Source organism: Tursiops truncatus, chromosome 13 (assembly GCF_011762595.2).
Source record: "Tursiops truncatus isolate mTurTru1 chromosome 13, mTurTru1.mat.Y, whole genome shotgun sequence".
NCBI lineage: Eukaryota > Metazoa > Chordata > Mammalia > Artiodactyla > Delphinidae > Tursiops > Tursiops truncatus.
The window spans coordinates 22,978,907-23,001,414 of record NC_047046.1 but is presented as its reverse complement, the minus strand read 5'-3'; the positions used below and the strand labels follow the sequence as shown (position 1 = coordinate 23,001,414).

The 22,508-nt window shown below is 58.8% G+C and overlaps 2 protein-coding genes across 4 annotated transcripts; one reads left to right on the top strand and one right to left on the bottom strand.

The window, feature by feature from the left end:
- The first annotated feature begins 1,208 nt into the window (after nt 1-1,208).
- RNF215 (ring finger protein 215) lies at nt 1,209-6,837 on the top strand. 2 transcript variants are annotated; one of them, XM_033837177.2, is made up of 9 exons: nt 1,209-1,574; nt 1,831-1,974; nt 2,458-2,529; nt 2,610-2,695; nt 3,118-3,274; nt 5,236-5,355; nt 5,448-5,576; nt 5,819-5,921; nt 6,011-6,837. In XM_033837177.2, exons 1-9 carry the CDS (start codon nt 1,290-1,292, stop codon nt 6,031-6,033), a joined length of 1,119 nt encoding a protein of 372 aa, XP_033693068.1. In that variant the 5' UTR covers nt 1,209-1,289; the 3' UTR covers nt 6,034-6,837. The 2 variants fall into 2 exon arrangements, with proteins under 2 accessions (XP_033693068.1, XP_033693067.1); XM_033837176.2 differs by having other exon boundaries at nt 5,433-5,576.
- A 152-nt stretch (nt 6,838-6,989) lies between these two features.
- On the bottom strand, nt 6,990-22,498 carry CCDC157 (coiled-coil domain containing 157). 2 transcript variants are annotated; one of them, XM_033837174.2, is made up of 11 exons: nt 22,264-22,498; nt 16,648-16,906; nt 14,554-14,725; nt 13,208-13,853; nt 12,439-12,516; nt 11,895-12,085; nt 11,392-11,568; nt 11,055-11,223; nt 9,821-9,960; nt 9,281-9,369; nt 6,990-9,191 (listed from the first exon to the last, which is right to left on the bottom strand). In XM_033837174.2, exons 1-11 carry the CDS (start codon nt 22,496-22,498, stop codon nt 8,942-8,944), a joined length of 2,406 nt encoding a protein of 801 aa, XP_033693065.1. In that variant the 3' UTR covers nt 6,990-8,941. The 2 variants fall into 2 exon arrangements, with proteins under 2 accessions (XP_033693065.1, XP_073646392.1); XM_073790291.1 differs by lacking the exon at nt 22,264-22,498 and adding an exon at nt 19,619-22,069.
- Nucleotides 22,499-22,508: the final 10 nt, after the last annotated feature.

The following is a 22,508-nucleotide window of genomic DNA, read 5'->3' as shown; positions in this document are numbered from 1 at the left end:
CTTGAAGTAACCAAGATATTCTCCTATGTTTTTTTTCTAAAAATGTTTAGGGTATTACTTTTCATATTTAGGTCTTTAATCCACATGGAATTGATTGTGTATGATGTGCAGTAGGAGTCTAATACCATTTATTTTCCTTATGGTAACCCATTCCCTTAGCACAATTTATCAAACAGTCCATCCTACTGCCTCCTCCCCTCTCCTCAAATGCAACGCTTCTTCGTACACAGCCATGCTTTTGTGTGCGGGTCAGTTTCTGGCTTCTGCGTTTGATGCCCTATTTGTCTGACTTCAGGCTGGTATCAGACTGTCTTATTCTCTCCATCTTATTCTTCAGGAGCATCTTGATAGTTCAACGTTGGTGGTTATCCAAGTGTTCCCTGTAAAATTCTTTCCATTTTTATGCATGCTTGAAATTTTTCATAATAAAATATTGGGGGAAAGAGTGTCATGGCTCCTCAGGCCTTTGCCCTTTTATCACGATACAATTTTTTTTTAAGTTTTCAGACTGAGCCAGCTCCCAGCAGCAGCAACCCCTGGGAGAGAAGGATGAATTTTAGGACCGTCCATGGAACTTTCACATTCCGGTGGGCATCAGACATGACTTGTTGGGGGTGAGGCAGTGCTGGTCTTCTATCGTGCCCGTTTCAAGGCCTGAAGACTCAGCCTCTGGGCCCCACTGTGGAACTGTGTTAGCTGGGGGTCCCTGGCCCCTCTCTCTGCCCCTCCAGGACCCTTGCCTCAATCTCGCCCCTCCCCACCCCCGGAACACCTGTCAGGCCAGTCTCTGGAGTTCAGTCTGGTGGAGAAATGGAGAACCAGGCCAACCGTGTGACCATCAGGCGGCTCCAGAGCAAGGGCTAGCGTCCAGACCCCCAGAAGTTCCTCGTTGCTGCCCTTCTGGGGCCCCGATCGTGCCTCCGGCTCCCCAGGTCGCCAACTATCTTCCAACTATCTCCGTCGGTCTCCCTTCCTCTGGTCTCCGCCGTCTGACAACCAAAAGCTGGGAGCGCCTCCTCTGACTTCCCACCTCTGCCAGTTGACCTGGGCTCCGCCCGGCTGCAGCCCCGCTGACCGCCGGCGCCTGTGTTCTCCACGGCCACCAGGGGGCGCGCGCGGCCGGGTCTGGGCGCGGGAGCCGCCGCGAGCCCACCCCGCCTCCCGGCGCTCCTCCCCGTCCGGCCACGCCCCCGCCCCCGCCCCTCCCGGCGTCCCGCCCCGTCCGGCTGCGGCCTGGCTCTCTCCGCTTCCCCACGCACCCAGGACCCCCGGCGCTCCTGTGTCCGGCCATGGGCCCCGCTGCTCGCCCCACGCCGAGGTCACCGCCGCCGCCTCCTCCGCCGCCGCCGTCGCCACTGCTGCTGCTGTTGCCCCTGCTGCCATTCTGGCTGGGCCTGGCGGGGCCCGGGGCCGCGGCGGACGGCAGCGAGCCCACTGCTAGGGCGGGGCGGGGGGCGGCCCGCGCCGTGCGGGTGGACGTGAGGCTGCCGCGGGAGGACGCTCTGTTGCTGGAGGGCGTCAGGATTGGCCCCGAGGCCGACCCGGCGCTCCCTCTAGGTGGCCGTCTGCTGCTGGTGAGCGCCGCTGAGCCATATGGCCCCCGCCCCGCCGTAGACCCTGCACCCAGATCCAGCCTTCATCCTGGACCAAGCCCTGTCAGCCCAGCGCCCCTTCCCCAGGCTGCCCAGGTCCCCAGCATTCCGGCTTCCAGAACCTGAGATCAGATGCCCTCCCCTCCAGACTCATTCCCAAACCCTGGCCTTGCATCGCTTGTGTGACCGATCCCCCTTCCTCCCCCTCCTCCTTCTACCATGGCCCCTTGCCCCACAGATGGACATCGTGGATGCTGAGCAGGAGGTGCCCGTAGAAGGCTGGATTGCAGTGGCATACGTGGGCAAGGAGCAGGAGGCCCAGGTTCACCAGGAGAGTCAGGACAGCGGCCCACAGGCCTATCCTAAGGCTCTGGTTCAGCAGGTGCAGGGGGTGTATGTGGAAAAGGGGCTGGAGGAAGGGTTTTCAAGGCAACTGCTAGAGCCAGACTACCAGGTGGGCCCCTAAGGAGCTTCCAGAGAAGCCCTGGGCCTGGCTGGGGCAAGGGACCCCAGGGGTAGACTGGAGTCAGTGTGGTTGGCAGCAGAGAGGTGGAAGGAGGCTAGAGAGAGTCAGGAAGCTCAACCAGACTCTGAGAGTATACAGTGGGGAGTCCCTGCTGGGGGTCGGTGGGCAAGCCTGCCCTGCTTGGACCAGGGAAAGCACAGTATTATTTGGGTCCCACAGAGCATCTGGGGGGAAGGTGAGAGGAATAAGGGTTTTTGCCCTTGATCTCAGGGAGCTTATAGCTGATCTGTCCAGAGGAAATGCTAACCGCAGAGCCAGGAGCTGAGAACAACTGTGACCACAGGTGGTGAGACAGGTGTGTGGGCAGGGTGTGTGCTAGCCTCTGCCTCTGTCCTGCAGATGCGGAGGGCGCTCTTCCTGGGAGCCTCTGCCTTGCTTCTCCTCATCTTGAACCACAACGTGGTCCGAGAGGTAAACCGGATCAGGCTTTTGGGGCACATAGGCTGGGGAATGGGTGACCTGGCCTGGCTGACCTCCCTGTCCCCCTACAGCTGGACATATCCCAACTTCTGCTCAGGCCAGTGATTGTCCTCCATTATTCTTCCAATGTCACCAAGCTGTTGGAGGCACTGCTGCAGTGAGTTGGGGTTTGGGCTCAAAGGACTGGGCTTGGGTGCTAGGGTCCTTGGCTTTGTCGTGGGCTCAGGGGTCCTGGGACCACGGCCTTCCCTGTTAGTCTGAGACTGTAGCCTCCTAGTCTGAAAAACGGGTGAGAGGACTAGAAGGAGATGATTCTATGGGCTCTATAGGTGGAGGTGATTGGCTCCAGCAAGGAGGAAGCCAGATTCCTGATTGACTCTTCCCTGTGCTTGAGAGCCTCCTTGGCCGGCTGTTATGAGAACTAGAAAAACCACTGGCTGGGAAAGGCGTGGGGGCCAAAGCAGAAGGGCTGTGAGGTGATACTCAGGGGTATCCTTTTCCCACAAGGCTGGGGTGAGTGGGTCCGGGCCTCTCCTCGCAAGAGCCCTTCTGTCTGGCCCCTTTGGCCTCCCCTCTCAGGAGGACCCAGGCCACAGCTGAGATCACCAGCGGAGAGTCCCTGTCGGCCAACATCGAGTGGAAGCTGACCCTGTGGACCACCTGTGGCCTCTCCAAGGACAGCTACGGAGGATGGCAGGACTTGGTGTGCCTGGGAGGCAGTCGGGCCCAGGAGCAGGTGAGTGCCTGGAGAGAGGAGCGCTCCAGGCCAGCCACACCCTCGGCCCACCCAGAACTCACTGGCCGCTCCAAAGCACAGAGCTCCAGGTTCTGCCCCAGAGAGCTTACAGTGTAAAGGTCGTGCGAGACCTGCCACGTGTCAGCCTGGCTCAGCATGGCAGGGGGTATGAGGACAGGGCAGCTCCAGCCCTGGGCTCATGCGGCCCTATCAGGGGAGGAACTAGGCCAGAGACACTGTCACCTGTTGGGGTGATTACTGAGCTGGTGAGGGGCATGGCCCTCCAGGCATGGTGAAGGCGCCTGAGCTCAGCCTAGGGGCTTCGGGAGAGCTTCCTGAGCAGGTGTCACCATCTCTCCATGGACAAAAGGGGACGCGGACACAAGCCAGGGGGCGAGGGTGGGACAGAGTGTGAAGCTGGGGCTCACAGACCCCTCTTGGCAGTGGCCCCCAGAGTGCTTCCACCCTGAACCAAAGCAACATCTTATGACCCTAACAACACCCAACCTTGCCCATCAAATCATTTCTCAGCCCCTCTCCCACCACGTGTTGGCAGTTGAACTTCAGCATTGGCTGGGGAAGAACATGGTGGCAGAAAAGTTTTTTTTTTTTTTTTTTTTTTGCTGTACGCGGGCCTCTCACTGTTGTGGCCTCTCCCGTTGCGGAGCACAGGCTCCGGACGCGCAGGCCCAGCGGCCGTGGCTCACGGGCCCAGCCGCTCTGCGGCACATGGGATCTTCCCGGACCGGGGCACGAATCCATGTCCCCTGCATCGGCAGGCGGACTCTCAACCACTGCGCCTCCAGGGAAGCCCAAGGCACAAAACTTTTAAACGAATGCATTTATTAGTTGTGACACGTCCGCAGGCCCGTGTGCTGGTGGGTTAGCGGCTGGGTCTTGTTTCCTCCGCTGTGTCACCTCCTGAGCCAGCTCTTGAGTGGTCACAGCCTGTCTGCCGCACTGGATTTGGTGGCAGTTCAGTCTAGGTCAGTGTGTCCCCCTGGGGGCCTCTCAAAGGCGAAGTGAGGTACCTCAGACGTGGTTCCCTCCCACCAGCGGGAGCTGGAGGACCGCTGAGGGCAGAGTGGGTATGAGGAGGGTGGCAGGGGAGGTGAGGGGGGAACATTTGCCTGGCAGGGTTGGTCAGGGAGAGCTTCCAGAGCAAGAGGTGTCCAAAGCCATAAGCCAAGGGAGGGAGCGTGGAAGAAGAGCATTAGTTCCCAAGACCTGGAACAGTGTGGAAAGGCACAGACGTGGGAGGGGCAAGGAGCATGGGATGGGGGAGGGGGGAGGGGTGGAGATCAAGGGCCTTGAGGGCCCCCTGGTAGAAGAGTTTGGGTTTCCTCCTGAGGATGGGGAATGTGGAGGAGGTGGGAGGGGAGCATCAGAGGGAAGGGTCAAGTAGGGGTGCTGTGTAATCGGGTTTGCAGGTGAGATCCCTGTGACTGTGGGTGGGACCTGGGCGGGTGAGGCCTGAGCAGGGCACCTGAAGAGCAGCAGAGTGGGGAGGAGAGGAGGGGCGTGCGGGGCCTCTAGGGAGTGAGGAGACAGGGCCTAGGGACTAGCGCCCTCTCAGGCTGTGAACGCTCAGCCTGGATGGGCGTGGGTGGGTGGGTGATGGCAGCCAGGAAAGCAGACCAGGAAGAGTGCTGGGTAGGGATGGGGGTCCTGGGCTGGGGAGTCTGTGAGGCTGCCAGTAAGTAGATGCTTCTGTGAGTGCACAAACACCAGGTTTGTTGCCCAGGATTGGCCTGGGCTGAGCACTGATGTAGGGTGAATCTGGGGCAGCCCCTGAGAGAGCACGGGGCAGGGGCGGGGGACATCAGCTTCAGAAGAGGAAGCCTGGCGCCTCCGGGGTCATGGTGCCCATGGACCTCATCTGCCTGGTCCTTGGGGTGGATTTACTGGGTAAAGAGGGTGGGGTGGCTCCAGTGCCCCTGACACCCTGCTCTTCTCCCCAGAAGCCCCTGCAACAGCTGTGGAACACCATCCTGCTGGTGGCCATGCTCCTGTGCACAGGCCTCGTGGTCCAAGCTCAGCGGCAGGCATCCCGGCAGAGCCAGCGGGAGCCCCGAGGCCAGGTGGGAGCCAGCCCTCGGGGGCCCTCGGGAGCCCTGGTGTCCCCAGCCCTCGGGAACTGTGTGCCCTTACCCCACAGGTGGACCTGCTCAAGCGCCAGGTGGTGCAGAGGCTGGCGTCCCTCAAGACCCGGCGTTGCCGGCTGGGCCGGGCGGCACTGGACCCCCCGGAGCCTGGTGCTGAGACCTGCGCCGTGTGTCTGGACTATTTCTGCAACAAGCAAGTTAGTGCCCTGGGCAGAGGCCAGCCTTTGGCTGACACGTGATGCCCCCTACCCTGCTCCCAAGAGACCTGAGAAGTACCCCAACCAGACCTTCACCCAGCCCCACCAGAGCTATGGAAAGCAGCATGGGGGTGGGGCAGGTCACAGGGGTTTCAGTTCCCCAGCTCAGGTGTGGGCGTGGGGCCTGCTACCCCCACTGGAGGCCTATGCCTGTGGCCTGAGCCATCTCCCCGACCCTGCAGTGGCTCCGGGTGCTGCCCTGTAAGCATGAGTTTCACCGAGACTGTGTGGACCCCTGGCTGATGATCCAGCAGACCTGCCCGCTGTGCAAATTCAACGTCCTGGGTGAGCACCAAGGGTGGGGGCCCTTGACCATCTCCACCTGGTTCCCACCTGACACCTCCCTCCCTGATATTTTTTCTCCTCTCCTTCAGGGAACCGCTACTCAGATGATTAGCTGCCCCAGCTGGATCTCTGCATGTGGGATCTCTGCATCCCTCCATCTGCATCCTGGCCCTGGGCCCTGGGTGCCTGAAACAAGACGGCAGGGGGAACAGGACAGAAAACCCTATGGGTGGAAGGAGGGATAGGGGCCTCCCCTGCTGAGGGACAAGGTGCCCACCACATCCACACTGGGATGGAGGGACCACAGCCCCCAGGCTGAGGATGCAGGGCCCAGACCCAGCAGGAAGAGAGGCTGCTTTGGGGCCTTTCTCTGCCATCCCGGGGTGTGCCTGCCTTCCACTCAGACAGCTCCCAGGACTCTGGCCAGGGACCTGGGGAAGAAGGTGTGGGCAGTGCTGCTGTTCCCAGGGCTCTGGGAGCTCTCTGACCTGCCTGTCAGGGCATCCCTGGGGCCTGAGGCTGCAGTGGCCAGGTTTTGTGCTTATTTATTGGGGGTGGGTTGGGAGAGGAGCTATCTGGCCTTGGGGGCACTCTAACCTGACCATGTTCCATGACACATCTTGAAGGCTATGATGTTAAACCTAGCGGCCCTTCCATTGCCTGCTAACCCTCGGTCCTTGGGTACCGGCAGCTGCAGGTCCCATGGCCTGTCCAGCTGGGCTCCCTTCTGGGGCCTGGCTGGGACCAGAGGCCTTAGAAACCATCTAGTCCTGTGCTTCTCCGTGGGGTTACAGGTTGCTGACCAGGATACTTGAAGCCACAGGATAAATGTGGTACATCTTACAGGGGCATCCGTTTTTTTAGATTTGGGGTACGGGAGATTTAATATTAAACATGGATATATTTTAACATAAGATGTAAAATTTGTGTGGATGTTTTAAGATAAACAAGTTGCCCTGGAGTCTACTGCCCATGGGAGGCAGATTCTAAAATGGCCCCCAACATTCCCCCAGCCCTTGGACACGCCTTATGTGATCCTGGCACTATGACGCTGATGGATTTTACTCCCATGATTAGGTTGCTTTATGGCACAGTTGACCTTAATATGGGAAAGCATCCAAGTGGGCCTGACCTAACCACGTGAGCCCATTAAAAGTAGAGTTTTCTCCAGCTGGTGGAAGGAGAGGAATTCAGAAATTTGAACCATGGAGGGGATTCAATGCCTGAGAAATTCTCTGTTGCCGACTTGAAGATGGAGGGGCCATGTGGCAAGAAGCTGGATGGCCTCTCAGAGCCCAGAGTAGCCCCGACAGCGACCAGCAAGGAAATGGACATCAGTTCGACAGCTGCAAGAACCAGAATTCTGCCCACAATCAGAATGAGCCTGGATTCTGCCCCAGACCCTTGCAAAAGAAAGGCAGATGCTTTTTTTATTTATTTTTTATTTTTGGCTGCGTTGGGTCTTCGTTGCTGTGCGCGGGCTTTCTGTAATTGCGGCGAGCGGGGGCTACTCTTGGTTGTGGTGCGCGGGCTCCTCACTGCGGTGGCTTCTCGTTGTGGAGCACGGGCTCTAGGTGTGCAGGCTTCAGTAGTTGTGGCATGCAGGATCAGTAGTTATGGCTCTTGGGCTCCAGAGCACAGGCTCAGTAGTTGTGGCACACGGGCTTAGTTGCTCCACGGCATGTGGGATCTTCCCGGACCAGGGCTCGAACCCGTGTCCTCTGCATTGGCAGGCGGATTCTTAACCACTGCGCCACCAGGGAAGCCCCTGGCAGATGCTTTGATTTCAGCCTTGTAAGGCCCTGAGCAGAGAAACCACCCACACAGGGCCCGGACGTCTGACCTACAGACCTGTGAGCTACTGAATGGATGCGGAGAGGAGCCAGGCTGTGACAGGTCCTCCCCCTGCACTTGGGCCTGGGCCCCCTGCCTCAGGGAGCACACCTGAGGGCTGGCTCTCACCTGGGAGGGGCCCAGTCCAGACAGCCCAGGCTCCCTCAGCGAGCCCCCGGGCTCCACAGAAGCAAGAGTTGGGCAGCCTGTGGCCATGCCAGTTCAGCTACGTACACAGCTCTTCTTGACTTTTCTCTGTAAACTGAGGTGCTCTACTTGTTGGCCTCCTGACCAGGGAAAACTGTCATAGAAAGCCGAGAGCATCCCCCATCCCACCCCCACACCCAGAACTCCTCAGCAAGGTCTTAGTGCCTGTCCTTCACAGGCGGGGTAGCTCAGGACAGGCTGGAGGCTTCGTGAGGAAAACTGGACTACTGCAGGCCTGGTGTGCCTGGCGGCATCAGTGCCCTGACCCCAAGGGACGGCCTGGGAAAGCCAGGGCTGGCTTGGGGTGTCCCGCTCTCTGGCTGGGTGAAGCCTTGCCCTGCCTTCAGTGGCCTGGGGGTCCAGCCTCCTGGATTTAGAGAAACCCTTTCTGACTTGTGTTTCCTGAAGGTGAGGCGTTCCGCAGTTTCCTGAAGGGGGGCTGATTTTCTTGGATCCTTAATGTCCCCATGCCCAGGTTCACAGCTGGGTGGTCCCTGCCTGCCTTTGTGAGCCTGAGCCAGAACCCTGGCCTCTGACTCCTTCCTTGCCTCAGGTGTCCTCACTGGGCCCACCGTGGCGGCTGCTCTCCTTCCCCTGCGCACCCCCTACCCTGACCCTGCTCTTTATTGGTGGGGGTCACTGAGTCCATGTTACCCCTTAGTCTTTGCAGTGAGGATCAAAAGACTGCCTTTCACATCGCCCAGGTGCTAGAAGCTTCTTTCTGCCCTCAGTGTGTCCTCTTCCTCCACTGTCCCTGTCAGGAGGGAGGCAGGAAGCTCCCATTTACTGAGGGTGCACAGTGTGCCAGACCTCTGCTGGCCAATGACCCACATGGCTGGGGACTCAGGACAGGGAAGGAAGGACTCTTGCTCTGCTGAGCCAGTGTGGTGAGGCCAAGGTCGCTGTGAGCAGATGGCCTGGGCTTTATTACATGGGGTGGGTTGCCAGCTTCCCGCCCTCCAGCCCCACCCCACTGCAGGCTACGTGGGCCGCTCCTGGGGCTGGTATGCAGGGCTGGCCTGGCCCCGGCTTGGTGACAGTCTCCTTCTCAGCCTGGCCAAGGCCCGGATGGGGTTCTGGGCACAGGTGGTCGAGTGGGTCACATCCTCTAGGGAGGACTTGCTGGGTCGACTGCAGGGCTGCTGAGGCGGGGAGGCCTGGGGCTGGCCCGGTGGGGTCCTGCCCGCACTGGCCGTCCTGCTGCCAGGTGAGTGCTGCCTGCCCAGGGGCCTGAGGGAGGATCAGACGGCAAGATCCCCTGTGAGCGAGGGGGACCACCCCACCCCCACATGCCCCACCTCTGACAAAGCCTCACTCACCCTGGAGATGCTCTCTGGGCCTGGGCTGGGGGCGCTGCTCTGTGGATTCCCTTGCTGGGAGGGGCCCAGAGCTGGTCCTGTGGGATCAGCTGCAAAGAAAACCAAGCTCAGAAAGGCCCAGGATCCCCTCTGCAGCGAACAGAGAGGGTGTCATAGAGGAGGCGGGAGGGCCTGAACCTGTCGCCATGGCCCCTTCCTCTGAGGGGCAGAGTTTGGAAAGCCTTCCAGGACCTGTCCTTAGCTGTGGTAAGGGTGGGAAGGTTTGCTTTCTCATAAGGCTCCTGGTGCACTTGAAATAAAGGTTCAAAGGGCTAGAGGGGGGATTTGGAGCTAGAAGGCACGGTAACATCCTCATGCCTTCCTGAATCGTGGCAGATGGTTCACAAAAGCACAGCTTAAAGCCACCTGAGAGCCCCATGTGCAATGAGCTGGGCTGATGGCAGAGTCCCTGGGGGAAGCTGAAGACCTCTGCTGGGTTGGGGGCCTCTTCCAAGTCCCCAAGGGCCGGCCCCTTTCAGGTGGGGGAGCCATGCTGCCCACCTTGAGGGCCCCCTGCTGGGCCACCTCCCGGATCTTAGACAGCATGGATCGCAGCCGCCTGTTCTCCTCCTGTAGGACCCGGATACGGATGTCGTTGGCCTGCACCTGCCTCTCCATGTCGTCCGTGACGTTGCCAGAGCCTGTGGAGACCCACTTTCTGGCACCCCACCCCATCAGGTCTGCCTCTTGTGCCCAACGAGACAGGACCTCAGAGGGCAGACACGCCAGCCGGTACATGCCTAGGGTCCCCGTGCCTAGGGTCCCCTGCCGGTGGCCCTGCAGGTGGGTGGGGTCAGCATACTGGACCTCCCACCTCATCTTTTTTCTCCTGAGGCCTTGTTCCCCCCCTCCCCCTGCACTCCCTACTCCCCTGCCTGCTGGGAGGTGACCAAAGCCTTGCAGAATTTGAGAGCTGAGGGGGACCTGGAGCTCACCAAAAATTTAGCACATAGGTAAGAAAGTGAAGCTCTTCCAAGGCCACCTGTTTCCGGAGGGCCTGGGAGACAGTGACTCGTTCAAAGCCACAGCCAGCTCTTGGATATGAGTCTCAGGAATTCAGCAAGGATGTTCTTTCCCACTGCTGGGGGGACAGATGCTCCCCCTGACTCTGAACCCAGGCAAGGTGCTGCCTGCTCTGGTTATCAGTTTCCTGGTTTGTCACAAGCGGCTGCTACCTGCCTCGCGGGGCGGTTGACAGGGTGACACAAGGGCCCAGCACTCACAAGTGATGACTTATCATGACAAGCTAGATTGCAGTGGATCATCCCAACAGCTCTGCACGGGGATTCACCCCAGAGCTTCAGGGGACTGGAGGGGTTGGGACGAGAACCCAGGCCGCCGGGCAGTCAGTCTTCCACTGAGATGGGTCCCTAGCACTCCCATGGACACTGGACAGTTGGGGCTGTTTCCCTGGAGCTGGCCCCATGGTGTAGTTTGGGGAGATGCCAGGACAGGGGACATGGAAGCTGAGCAAGGACTGGCCTGTGACGTGGTAAAGAGCACAGGCTACACAGGTAGCCAGACCTGGGTCTGGATTTGGCTGGGTGACCCTGAGCGGTCAGCTCCCCACTGGGCCTCTGTGTCCCCATCCACACAGAGGAGTGGGTAACACGCAGAGCACCTGTGTGGGGGGGGCTCTGCCACCCTTGCTGTGGACCCATGTCCTGCCCTGATGAGCCCTCAGCTGCCCACCCCCAGCCCCAGCGTGCCCTCTGCACCAACCCCGGGCCCCTACTTTGGATCTGGGCTTCCACAGGCCTGTGCAGGTCCGGAAAGGCCACCAGCAGCCTCTCCCGCTCCCTCAACTCCACGAGCTCACGTTCTCGCTCCGAGATGGTCAGCTGCAGATCCGCTGTTGCCTGCTCCAGGCCTTGCTTCTCTCGCTGCAGGCTCTGCAGCAGCTCCTGGGGCAGGGGAGGCTCAGAGCTGAGGACCGGCTCCCAGCCTGCTGGGGACACCCCATCACCTCCACTCCCCAGGCACGGGGCAGGCCCGCAGGTGCTTAGCTGGCTGCAGGTTCCTCCAGAGAAAGGGAAGTACCGCCCCTGCCCCCTCGCCCTGCCTGCTCACACCTGCTGGGCCCGGAGCTGGCACTGCCCCTGCTCCCTCTCGCTCTGCACGTGCTGCAGTTGCTTCTCCACGTGGACCCGCTGGGCCTCGGCCTCAGCCAAACTGCCCCTCAGCTCCTCACGCTCCTGGTCCAGGGTGTCCAGCTGCTGTAGCAGGGCTCGCTGTTTGGCCTGCAGGGACTGAGCCGGGATGGGCAGGAGGGAAGCCATGAGGCCCATGGGGCCAGGCCCAGACACGCAGGACAAAGGAGGCAGCTGTATCCAAGCCCACCCCCTTGTGCTACATCTGTCTGTGCACATGTGTGCAGTAGAAGGGGTGGAGGGAAGAAGGGAGCAGACCCCAACCCTGGCAAGGCCAGGACCCCCAAGCTTGGAGACCTCGCCCCCACTTCTTTCCAGTCACAGTCGCCACTCAGGAATTCTCCTTAGGTCTCCAGTGTCTCCCCCCTGTCAGTGGGGAGCCCTTTCTCTCCCCTTCGTTGCAGGAGACCAGGCGCTGACCTCACCTCCTGGTGGCGGACCATGCTATCGACACGGACCTTCTCCTTGTCCAGCTCTGTGCTGGCCCAGCGGATCTGCTGGCTGGCTCCGTCCAGCCGCCCTGCCAGCAGCTGCACCTGCTCTTCCAGCTGCTGCACCTGCCTCTCAGCCTCCGCCCTGTGCTCAGCCTCCTCTTGCAGCTCCTGGGCCTTCGTCTCTGCAGGATTGAGCGGGCGGGGGAGGGGGTAGAGCGGGGGAGCCCTGGGGAGTTCCTGCACTGCCTCTGACCCAGGACAAGACCTGGGAAGGGGGGCAGTGGTCACAGCACATCTCTGGGCCTCAGTGTCCTCAGCCACAAAATGGGGCTCTGAACCCTGCCTGAGGTGGGTTCTGAAAACAGTAGGTACTCTCTGGGTGGGAGGTGGCATCACCCAACAGTGTGGCCTCTCAGACCCAGCTTCCTCTGTGGTTCCCTTTAGCTTTGCCCCCAAAGCCCAGGAGACAGAGAGTGCTGGTCCAGCCACCGAGCACATGGCACACAGTACAGGGCTCCATGGCAGGGCTCCTCACCCACGGCCCGCGTAGACTCTCGCTGCTGCTTCAGCTCCCCCTCCAGGGTGGACACCTTTGTCTTGAGGTCACTTGTTTCTATGGCAGCCGAGAGAGACGCCCTTCAGAGGCTCCCTTGGGCCTGGCTTGCAGCCTTAACGCCCAGTGCACCCCACAGCATGGTGGCAGCCCTAGCCAGGGTGGAGGAGTGCCTGGGCTTGTGGGAGGAGTTCTGGGGAGGTGCCAGGAGGCCTGGGTCCCTGTCCACTCTGCTTCCTGTCGGCTGGCTGACTCTCTGGGCTTCAGTGTCCTCCATGGGGGTGACTTGCCCAACTCCTTCAGGCCTCACAACTTCAGCAGGAGCTGGCCCACTGTGAGTGCAATAGCTGCATCTCTGCCTGACGGCTTCTACTGAAGCCAAAGAGGGGCCTCAGCTGGCTGGAGCTACCTGGGGGATGAACTTCCCAGGAGTCCCCTTTGGTGACCGACAGGAGTGAGTGTATGAATCCGCCGCTCCCTTACCCCTCTCGTGGGACGACTCGGACTTCTACACAGGCTCCTGCGTTCCCCAGTGGGATTAAGCTCCAGTTGCCCACAGTGTAACCGGCTTGATGAGCACACCCCTTTTCCCCTGCCTCCCCTTCCCTGCGTCTGCTGCCCACTCCCAGTCCAGGTTTCTTCCACACCAACTCCCAGCACCCACAGCCCTGTTGCGGGGTCTGCTCCCGGGGGAGCCCATGCTCAGGCTGTGGCAGAGCCTGGCACTGAGGGTCCGGCCTCAGGCACAGACCTGTGAGCAGCTGCCGCCTGTCGCGCTCCCACTGGGCCAGGCGCTGCTCGGCCTCGTCCGCCTGCCGCCGCTGTGCCCCCTGCTCCTGCTGCAGGGCCTGCTCCAGCTCACCCACTTGCTTCCTCAGTCTGTCCTTCTGCCCCTTAGCCTCCTCCAGCTGGGCCCTGAGGGGCCCCATGAGCTGAGTGAGGGCCCCCATGTGCTTGCTGAGGCGTGCCAGGTCTTTGCTCTGCTCGGCCGCCCAGTGGCCCATGGTGGTGGCCGGCAGCGGCCTGAGCCCCATGCTGTCCTGCACCAGATGCTGGAACTGGCCTAAGGATGAGGGCAAGTTCTGGCTCTGACACAAGCTGATGACCATCTTGCCCACCTCCTGCAGGCTGCCCTGGACGCTGGTGCATGCATCACAGGGCACCAGGGCTGTCTCCATGGTCTGGGAGTGGACACTCCTGGTGTTTTCGGCCGTTCTGGCTGGACACTGCAGGGAAACGCTGACAGGGAGTCTGTCCAGCTCTTGGCAGGTCTGGGGCAAGCCTGGCATTGGTGAGGTGGGCTTGATGAGCTTGGCGGTCACAAATTCAGGGCTCCTGGCTGGCTCGCCCTTGGCTGTAGGCTTGGAGGTGGGGGTCTCCCCTTGGTTTGCCCTTTTCTGTAGTCAGGAAGAGAAAGGGAAAGCAGGTGAGGGAGATGGGCCCTGGAGGTGACCAGCTCTCTGGGGATTTCTCTGACAGCAGCCACTCCTGATGCTGAGACCTTCAGATGATATCTGATACCAAGGTGAGTGAGAGAGCATGCCTTCTCCTTTCTGCTGCCTCAGCTTACCAAGCCCAGGCTCCATGCTGTTACATGCATGGCACTGGGAGGGTAATACAGTGACAGACACAGCTGCCGGGTACTGGGCCCTTGCTTAGTGGACTTGTCTGCTCTTGTGTTGCTGAAACCACTGTCAGTTTCAGTTTCCTTCCCATTATGGTGACAGTGGTCCTGCCCACCAGGTGGTTGTGAGGGTTACGGAATAACCCATAACAAATGGGGTCGATACAAACACGATTCCCCAACAATGCCCTGGGAGGTAGGGACTGTTATCACCCCCACTGCACAGATGAACAAACTGAGGTTCAGACTAGGTAGGATTTTTCCAAAGCCCCACAGTGTAAACTGCAGAACCAGATGGCCCACACATGACCCCCAAGGCCTGCATTGTGAACTGCCAGGCTGCATGGGCCTTGAGTGGGGGCTCCAGAGTGGAGCCAGCGACAGATGAGGTGCACATGTGGTGTGCGAGGAGCCTGGGGCAGGTGGACTGATGTGAGGGTGACTGCATTTGGGGAAGCGGGTGGCTGACCCACCTGGGGGGCCACCTGCCGAATGAGCATGACCAGCCTCAGCAGGCTGTTCCAGAAGCGCCGCACCGTGAGCCCCACGGACATGCAGGGCCTGGAAGCCCTGGCGGGGGGCACCGTCTGCTCCACGCTGAGGTTCTCCAAGTAGCTCGCGCAGCTCTGAAGCAGCAGCAGGAGCCTGTGGGCAGAGATGGCAAGGTTGGCTGGGGCAGAGCCCAGCACCAGTGTGCCCTCACACCACACGACCGGCAGCCTCCTGCTCTGGGAACCGGCCCGGGCGTCAGGGACTCGGAGCGTCTCAGAATACGCTCTGCCTGACCCAAGAGCCACTTCTTCCAGGAAGCCCTCCCTGAAGGCTAAGCTTGGGGCCCCTTCGGGACCTCCTGGGTGGCAGCACTTCTGCCTGGCTGCTCCCCACTGGACTAGGAGGCTCTGGGAGGCTGGGCCTTGCCTTGGTTGTGTCCAGAGTCCTCAGAAAGTGCTGGGTAAGTGGCTGCCTTCCACCGTGTGGCTCAGAGCCTTCACCTTGCAGAGGACCCAGCTGAGACCCCCAAAGCGGAGGAGGCTGCACACGGCCTCAGGGTGAGTGTGCAGGGCAGTGTGCCCTGCAGTTTCCTGATTCTAGTTGGGGGTGGGGGTTCTCCTGTGGGATGAGCTGCTTCTGCCACAACGGAGACTAGAGTGAGAGAGCCAGGTCCCTATCCTACCCTGAGTCAGGGGCTAATTGTAAGGAAAAGGGGTGTTGGGAAGAGAAGTAGGTATTTGCATGGGAATCAGGCTGTTTTAAAAGAAGAGATACTGTGTTTACAAAACATATGGGCAGATAAGTGACCTCAACTTGTTGCAGGTGCAGGAGGGTCATCCCAAACCAACTGTGCCCTTGGGCAGAGAGGGCCTGGGGGAGGGTTGCTGACCGCTCCAGGCCATACCCCTCTCTAGGCCAAGGTGTTCTCCTCTGTGAATGGGGACAATGAATGAGCAGCACTGGAGGGTGGAGAGTGACCTGGACAGACGGGCCAGGCGAGGGGTGGGAAGGCGGGTCAGCTCCAGCTTTCTAGAAGGCGGATTGTTGATCCGGGCCCTGACGGGCTCGGCCAGCACAGGGACGAGTAGGCGGGGCACTCCTAGCAGAGGGCACAGCAAGGAAGGAAGGTGTGTTCTGGGCTCACACATGTTCAGCCCCCTACAGGGTCCAGGTAGTGCTTTCACACCGTCGGCTCCTCCAGGCCTCTGAGTGGTTACCCTGGCTTCTAATTGTCTCCAGGCAGGTCATCCCCAAACTGCTGGGGTCCCCGCCTGTCTGGCCCCCGTGACTTCATTAGCATGCAGGGTTTGGAGCACATGGAGCCTGGGCTGTGGTCCCCAGGGAGTGGAGGCTGATGACCATGCTAATGTGAAAGACAGTGTAGAAGTGGTGGGGCTACAGGGGAATCCACTGGCCTCCTTCCCAGCAGGGCCAGGATTTGGAAAAGCACATCCCGTGTCTGGCCCTGTGACACATGGAAGGGACAGGAAAAACAGCCTGGGATGGAAAGTCTGAGCAGCATCTGTAGTGTCCTCGACACACAGAAACCCTAAGGAAGCAGCTGGCGGTGGCTGGAGAAGTAGCCGTCAGAGCTGTGGTGTCACAGAGACCAACAGGGTGGCCAGCAACTCCCTGAAGGTGGACTATAAGACACACGGCACAGGGGCTTCCCTGATGGCGCAGTGGTTGAGAGTCCGCCTGCCAATGCAGGGGACGCGGGTTCGTGCCCCGGTCCGGGAAGATCCCACATGCCGTGGAGCGGCTGGGCCCATGAGCCGTGGCTGCTGAGCCTGTGCGTCCGGAGCCTCTGCTCCGCAGCGGGAGAGGCCGCAACAGTGAGAGGCCCGCATACTGCAAAAAAAAAAAAAAAAAAAAAGAGAGACACACAGCACAGCGTGACACAGATGAGATCGCTATGAGGGCCCTGAACCAAGCTGGCCCCTGACAGTATTCAGTCAAAGGTGATTGTTGTCATCAATGTCATCACCCCGCCAGAAGCGGATCCTGTGGCTGCTACTGGTTTATGGGGTGGGTGCCAGCATCTTGAGATGACCAGGTTTGGTCCAGGTTCTCACCTGTCGATGACCAACTCCAGCAGCACAGCGTGGGACAGCTGCGTGAACTCGGGGTCACCTGGCACGTGGTCGTAGTGCTCTAGCAGGGCCACCATGTCCAGGTCACAGGCCATGCGGTCAGGGAACTTCCAGGAGGGGAAGTGCACGGGCCCGGCACGCGAGAACACGTCCACGATGGTGCCCTGAAGGTCGGTGAGGTCCCTGCGCAGGCTGTCCATGCAGGCCTGGCTGCCCAGCAGGTGTGCCATCCTCGTGGCTCCTGGGGTGGACAGAGAGGATCCCCGTTAGCCAGAGCCACGTGGCTGCTGCTGGAGGAAGCTTCTGAAAACCCCAGAAAACCTGCTGAAATCCAACCTCGACCCTAGGGAGAAGTCGGTTCCCTGGCCCCTTTGGGACCTGTTTGTGGGTGACCTCACCAGCCTCCCTCTCATCCACCCTACCCCACGCCCACACTACTGATTTCCTCGGTCCACAAGTCCCTCTGAGGACCTGTGTGTGCCTGGCCCCTGATGAGTGCTGGGTGGATACAGCTGTGTATGAGGTTGTACTTGCTGTCCTTCCCTCCCTGAGCAAAGCACTGGACCGGCTACTGACAACAAAAAGACAGTTGTAGCTATAGTATGACGGGGAGCACTGGACCACCCCTGGCCACTCTCGTCTCCTGCCTGGACTGCAGCAGCAGTTCCAGCTGGGCCACAGGCCTGCCCACTGGAATCTGATCCACTTCTGCTATGGAGACCTGGGCCAAGCCTATCTGACCACATCACACTGGCCAACAACCCCTCAGGACTCACTTTGGCCCTTGGGAGAAAGGCTACCTCCAGGCACACCCCTCCCCTTGTCCTCTCTCGTCACCTCCCCTCCCCTCCCCTCTCCTCCACTCCACATACCATCAGCTACAAGCAGCAGCTCCTGTGCAGGCACTCGTTTCTGAATCCATGCCCATCTGTCTCTTCCATCTGAGTCATGCTTCCCCCATCCAATTCCCATCACCTGCCTAACTCCTCTCATCCTTCAGGGTTCCCGGACATCACCTCCTCCAGGAAGCCTTCCCTGAGCACCCTCCAGGCTGGCTTAGATACTCCCTCTGGGCTTTCCCCATCTTGGCCCTGATTGCTCTCTGCAGGAACGGCCTCTGCTCTCTAGGACAGGTCCTCACCGCACCTCAGTCACTGTGGTATCCCCAGTATGGCAGCCTGGGGCCTGGCCTATTGCAGATGCTCACTGACAAATGAACGACTAGTAATTGAACGGAGAAAAGAAAAAGAATCCACAAAGAAAATTTAAAATACCTTGACTTTGGGAGGAAAACAAGTCCTGAAGTGTAAGAGAGGAACACCTGAAAATTTGTATGGATAGCTATCCTAATCATTCTAGTGACGGGGGTCCATTATATGTTGATACAGGGGTCCCAGTCCTGCCCCTTTCTGGCTGTGTGGTCATGGGCAAGTCACCGCACCCCTCTGAGCTCCAGCTGTCTCACTTGTAAGATGGGGACACCATCCCCCATCAGGCAAGGTGGTATCTGCAAGTAACGTGCTTGGTCCAGGACTTCCCTGGTGGTGCAGTGGTTAAGAATCCACCTGCCAATGCAGGGGACACAGGTTGGTTCCCTGGTCTGGGAAGATCCCACATGCTGCGCAGCAACAAAGCCCGTGTGCCACAACTACTGAGCCTGCACTCTAGAGCCCGTGAGCCACAACTACTGAGCCCTCGTGCCACAACTACTGAAGCCCATGCGCCGCAACAAGAGAAGCCACCACAATGAGAAGCCCGCGCACCACAACAAAGAGTAGCCCCTGCTCACCACAACTAGAGAAAGGCCGCAGGCAGCGATGAAGACCCAACACAGCAAAAAACAAAAAAAAATAAAAAAGTGCTCGGTCCAGGGCAAGGCACCAGTAAAAGTTCTGCAGCCATAGTAACTATTATTACTGTGATTACTATTACTAGCAGTAACAACAGCAAAGACCATCCTTGTCTGGAGCTGCTGTCTACCTTCCATATTTCCTTTTCTCCCCTGCGGCCCGCACAGATTGCTTCCCTTCCATCTTTGCCGTGTGTGGACATCTGAAGACAGTGATTTGGATGAACCATCCCTGGCCCTTGACTCAGAAGGTCTGGCCCCTCCCGTGGCTCTTCGCAGGCCTCTGACAGCAGGTGTCAGAGCCAGCAGCCCTGTGGATGCTGAGCCCTGGTCCCTCCCCACCCTGCAGTGGGGGCCCCTTGTCCTTTGTGGTTTTCTCAGCAGCAGAAAGTTCCTTGCACCAAAGCCCCACCCTGCAGTAGGGGCTGCTTGGGCAGGATTTAGGCCCCCAGGAAGTCCAGGCCGGGCAGGGAAACCTCTCTTCCTCCAACCTGTTTCCATCTCCCAACCTTCCTCATTGCAGAAAATGGCACCCTCACTGGAAGCACCTGGGCACTTCCTCGAATCCCTTTCCTTTATCCCCACATCCAGGCACCCAGTGCTGCTAGCTCCACATCCCACCCACTCTGAGAACCCGCCACCTCTGTCCATCAACACTGCTCCACACCCCCCACCTCCCCCAGACCACTGCCCCAGCCTTCCTGAGGGTCGCCCTCTCCCCTCCCCAGCACCCCCTCGCACCTCGGCGTCTCACCCCCGTAGAATATGCTTCCTCCCCATACTCTGTCTAAATAAGATGCCTCCCGCAGATCCCCGGGCTGGTGAGGTCCCCGGTTACACATTCTCAAAGCAGCCTGTGCTTTTCCCTCCCAGTACACACCACAGTGGCATGGAATCATTGAGTCATTATTTGCAGTTGGGAATCTGTCTCCCTGCGAGCACGTAGACCATTTTTTAGTTCATTGCGGTATGACCTGGCCACCTGGGCTGGGACCCGAGGGCCTGCCTGTGCCCACAGGTGCAGGGAAACCCAGAGGCCCCAGGGTGGTTCCTGAGGGCAAGCCAGCCTCTCCGGCCTCCCAGAGGACTGGGCCCTGTCCTCACCTCTGCACAGGTGCCTGTCCGTGGAGCTGGATGTCTGAGTGCCCCCAGCTCTTGGACTTGCCTGCGGGCTTTCGGGCTCAGGGTCAGAAGCTCAGCCAGGTGCCTGGCTTCCCGTGTCCAGCTCTGCAGTCCCTGGGACTGGATGTAGGGAGAGTGAGGGAGTGGGCACTCAGGGAGGGCTTCCTGGGAGTGGGGGGCAGGGAGGAGGCTGTCCCAGACGAAGGGGGTTGTTTCAGGCTGGAGGATGGGGCGAGGGAAAGGGCAGGTGGGGTTGCCAGCCTTGAGCCTGAGCACCGCTGGCTCTGACTAGAGGACCTACTGTCGGCCACTTTCCAAATCCACCTTCTTTATTTATTTATTTTTATTTTTTGGCTGCACCACGCGGCACGTGGGATCTTAGTTCCCTGACCAGGGATTGAACTCGCACCCCCTGCATTGGAAGCGCAGAGTCCTAACCACTAGACCCCCAGGGAAGTCCCCAAGTCCACCTCCTTTAAACAGATGAGGAAACTGAGGCTTTGGGAAGTTAGGGGGCTAGCCTAAGATCACTCAGGGAGCTGAGACTCTTGAGTCCTACATCTTCAGGCCATACTACTTCAGGCCAGCACTGGACAAAAGAAATATAATGCAAGCCATGTATGGGTTTTAAAATTTTATACTTGCCACATTAAAAAAACTAAAAAGAAAGAGGTAAATTAATTTTAATAACATATTACTTAACTTAATATACCCAAAATATCTCTTCAATGTTAAATCAATATAAAATATTAAGTCTATTTTTTTGCATTAAGTCTCAAAATCCAATGTCTATTTGACACTTATAGCACATCCCAATTTGGACCAGCCACCATTTTCATATACAGCACCACATGGGCTGGTGGCTATTATATTGGACAGTGCAGGGGTAGGGGGTCAGATCCTGTGTTCATTAAGCAGATGGTGACTGAGTATCTTCTACATGTTGGGCATTGTGTCAGGGATAGGGACAGAGCAGGGCACACAGAGCACTGTCCCCCAGGAAGCACCATCTATGTCTGAGGGTCTCTGCAGGGGGCAAGTCTTGGTGTGTCAGCTCTACAGTTCCACCCACAGGTGGGGTGATGAGTCCCCACAATACACACACACACACACAGGTCCACTTCCCACATACAAATGTTGCCTCAGTGATGGCCTCTCATAAGATATTGCCACCCATGAGGTGTTATGTCCCCAAAGAATGAGGCAGAAACAAACAGAAAAACCGACTGAAACATTCTGAAACACAACATTGAAAAACATCCGAGGTTACCCTACGTCGTTTCTTCTGAACAGTGGGGATTTGCAGATACAAGCCTGTTTTGAGAAACACGTGTGTGTGTGTGTGTCAAGTGAAGGAACATTTGACACAGGCTTTCTCTGTAATTCCTGGGTCCTGAGTAGAACCCTCTCCCTGAAGCTGCCAGCCCCGCACTGTTCCTGAGATCACACAAGTGCTGGCACTAATTGAGCCACCACTACCCTGGTGTGGGAGCAGCAGGTAACTCTGCCTCTCCTCAGGCCCCTCAGCCCAAGGTGGACTTTTAACTCGCAGAGAAGTGAAGGAGCCTTTCCTGCACTCCCGTTTAACATTCGAGTCCTTTCCCTCTCTTCTCCCGCTTCTCTCTCGAGACCGCTGGGACCCTACCCCTCAGGTAAAGATTATGCCTCCCTCCTGGCCAGTGCACCCATGGAAACACTTTAGAAACTCTAAAACCATCTAAATGGCAGTGTCAGTCTCTGACTCAGGAGTGCTAATTGCCTGGATCCCTGGGGACACTGAAGGAATCCAGTGAAGACAAAGGAGTAAGTAACTGCACTAATAGAGAAGAATGGGCTGGGTTTGGATTCTCACTCCACCATGTGAACTGAGGATGTGAACCTCTCTGTCCTCACCTGTAAGTAAGTTGCTATATGAAATAAATGATGGAATGCATGTAGTGTTTGGCACATGGTCTGGTTCATGGTACGTGTTCAATAAATCCTAACTATCATTATAATTCAACAATAATAATAAGAATGACATAAACCAGCTATGGTGTGTATGTGAGGAAGAGAGACGGGGAGGAGACTTGGGAGGGCATCTTTTCCTATCCCCCCTCCCCCACCCCCCATTTCACAGGTGAAGAAATTGAAGTCCAGGCCAGGGTTCAGGAGTTGGGAGAGAGGGGAAAGGGAGGAGAGGATCTCAGGAGGTGAAGCGAAAAGGGCGGGATTCGAGGTGTGCTGCGGAGCGGGAAAGTGGTCCGCAGGGACCAACCTGCGGGCGTGAGGGGTGGAGCCTAAAGAGGAAGCCTTGATTTGAGTTGGTCTACGGGGTTTGAGGGGGGGACTATGAAAGCCAGGGGTGGAACTGGAAAAGGCAGGCCCGTGGGAAAAGGGACCCGTGGGAATTAGGGATTGAGATTTGGGAAGGGGGTCTGAAAGAGGTGGGCCTGAAAGCAAAAGAGGGGGCTGGGGGAATAGGGAGGCGGGGCTTTGGCCAAAGTGGGAGGCCAATGGGAGAGAGCGGGGGCCTTGGAAGGCGGGGGTCGAAGAGAGAGAGGAATCTTCTGGTGGAGTAAAGGGTAGGGGGGCCGGGGCCGTGGGGTGCGTGCGAGGGCGTCGGCGGGAGATGTAAAACGTCTCACCAGTCTCCGGCGTCGCAGCCTCAGCCACTGTGTCTGGTCGGCTCATGAAACTGCCCCTAGGCGCGCCTGCCGCTCCTGGGATCCCCGGCAAAACGCATCCCGGCTCCCCGACCGCTGCCACGGCAACGGCGTCTATCGAGAGGGAGGGGCGGGAATTTACGTCACGGAGAAGGGGCGGCCCCGGAAGTGCGTCAGCCTCGCCCCCTTCGGCGACGTCTCGCTCGGTCGCCGCCATCTTGCGAGCT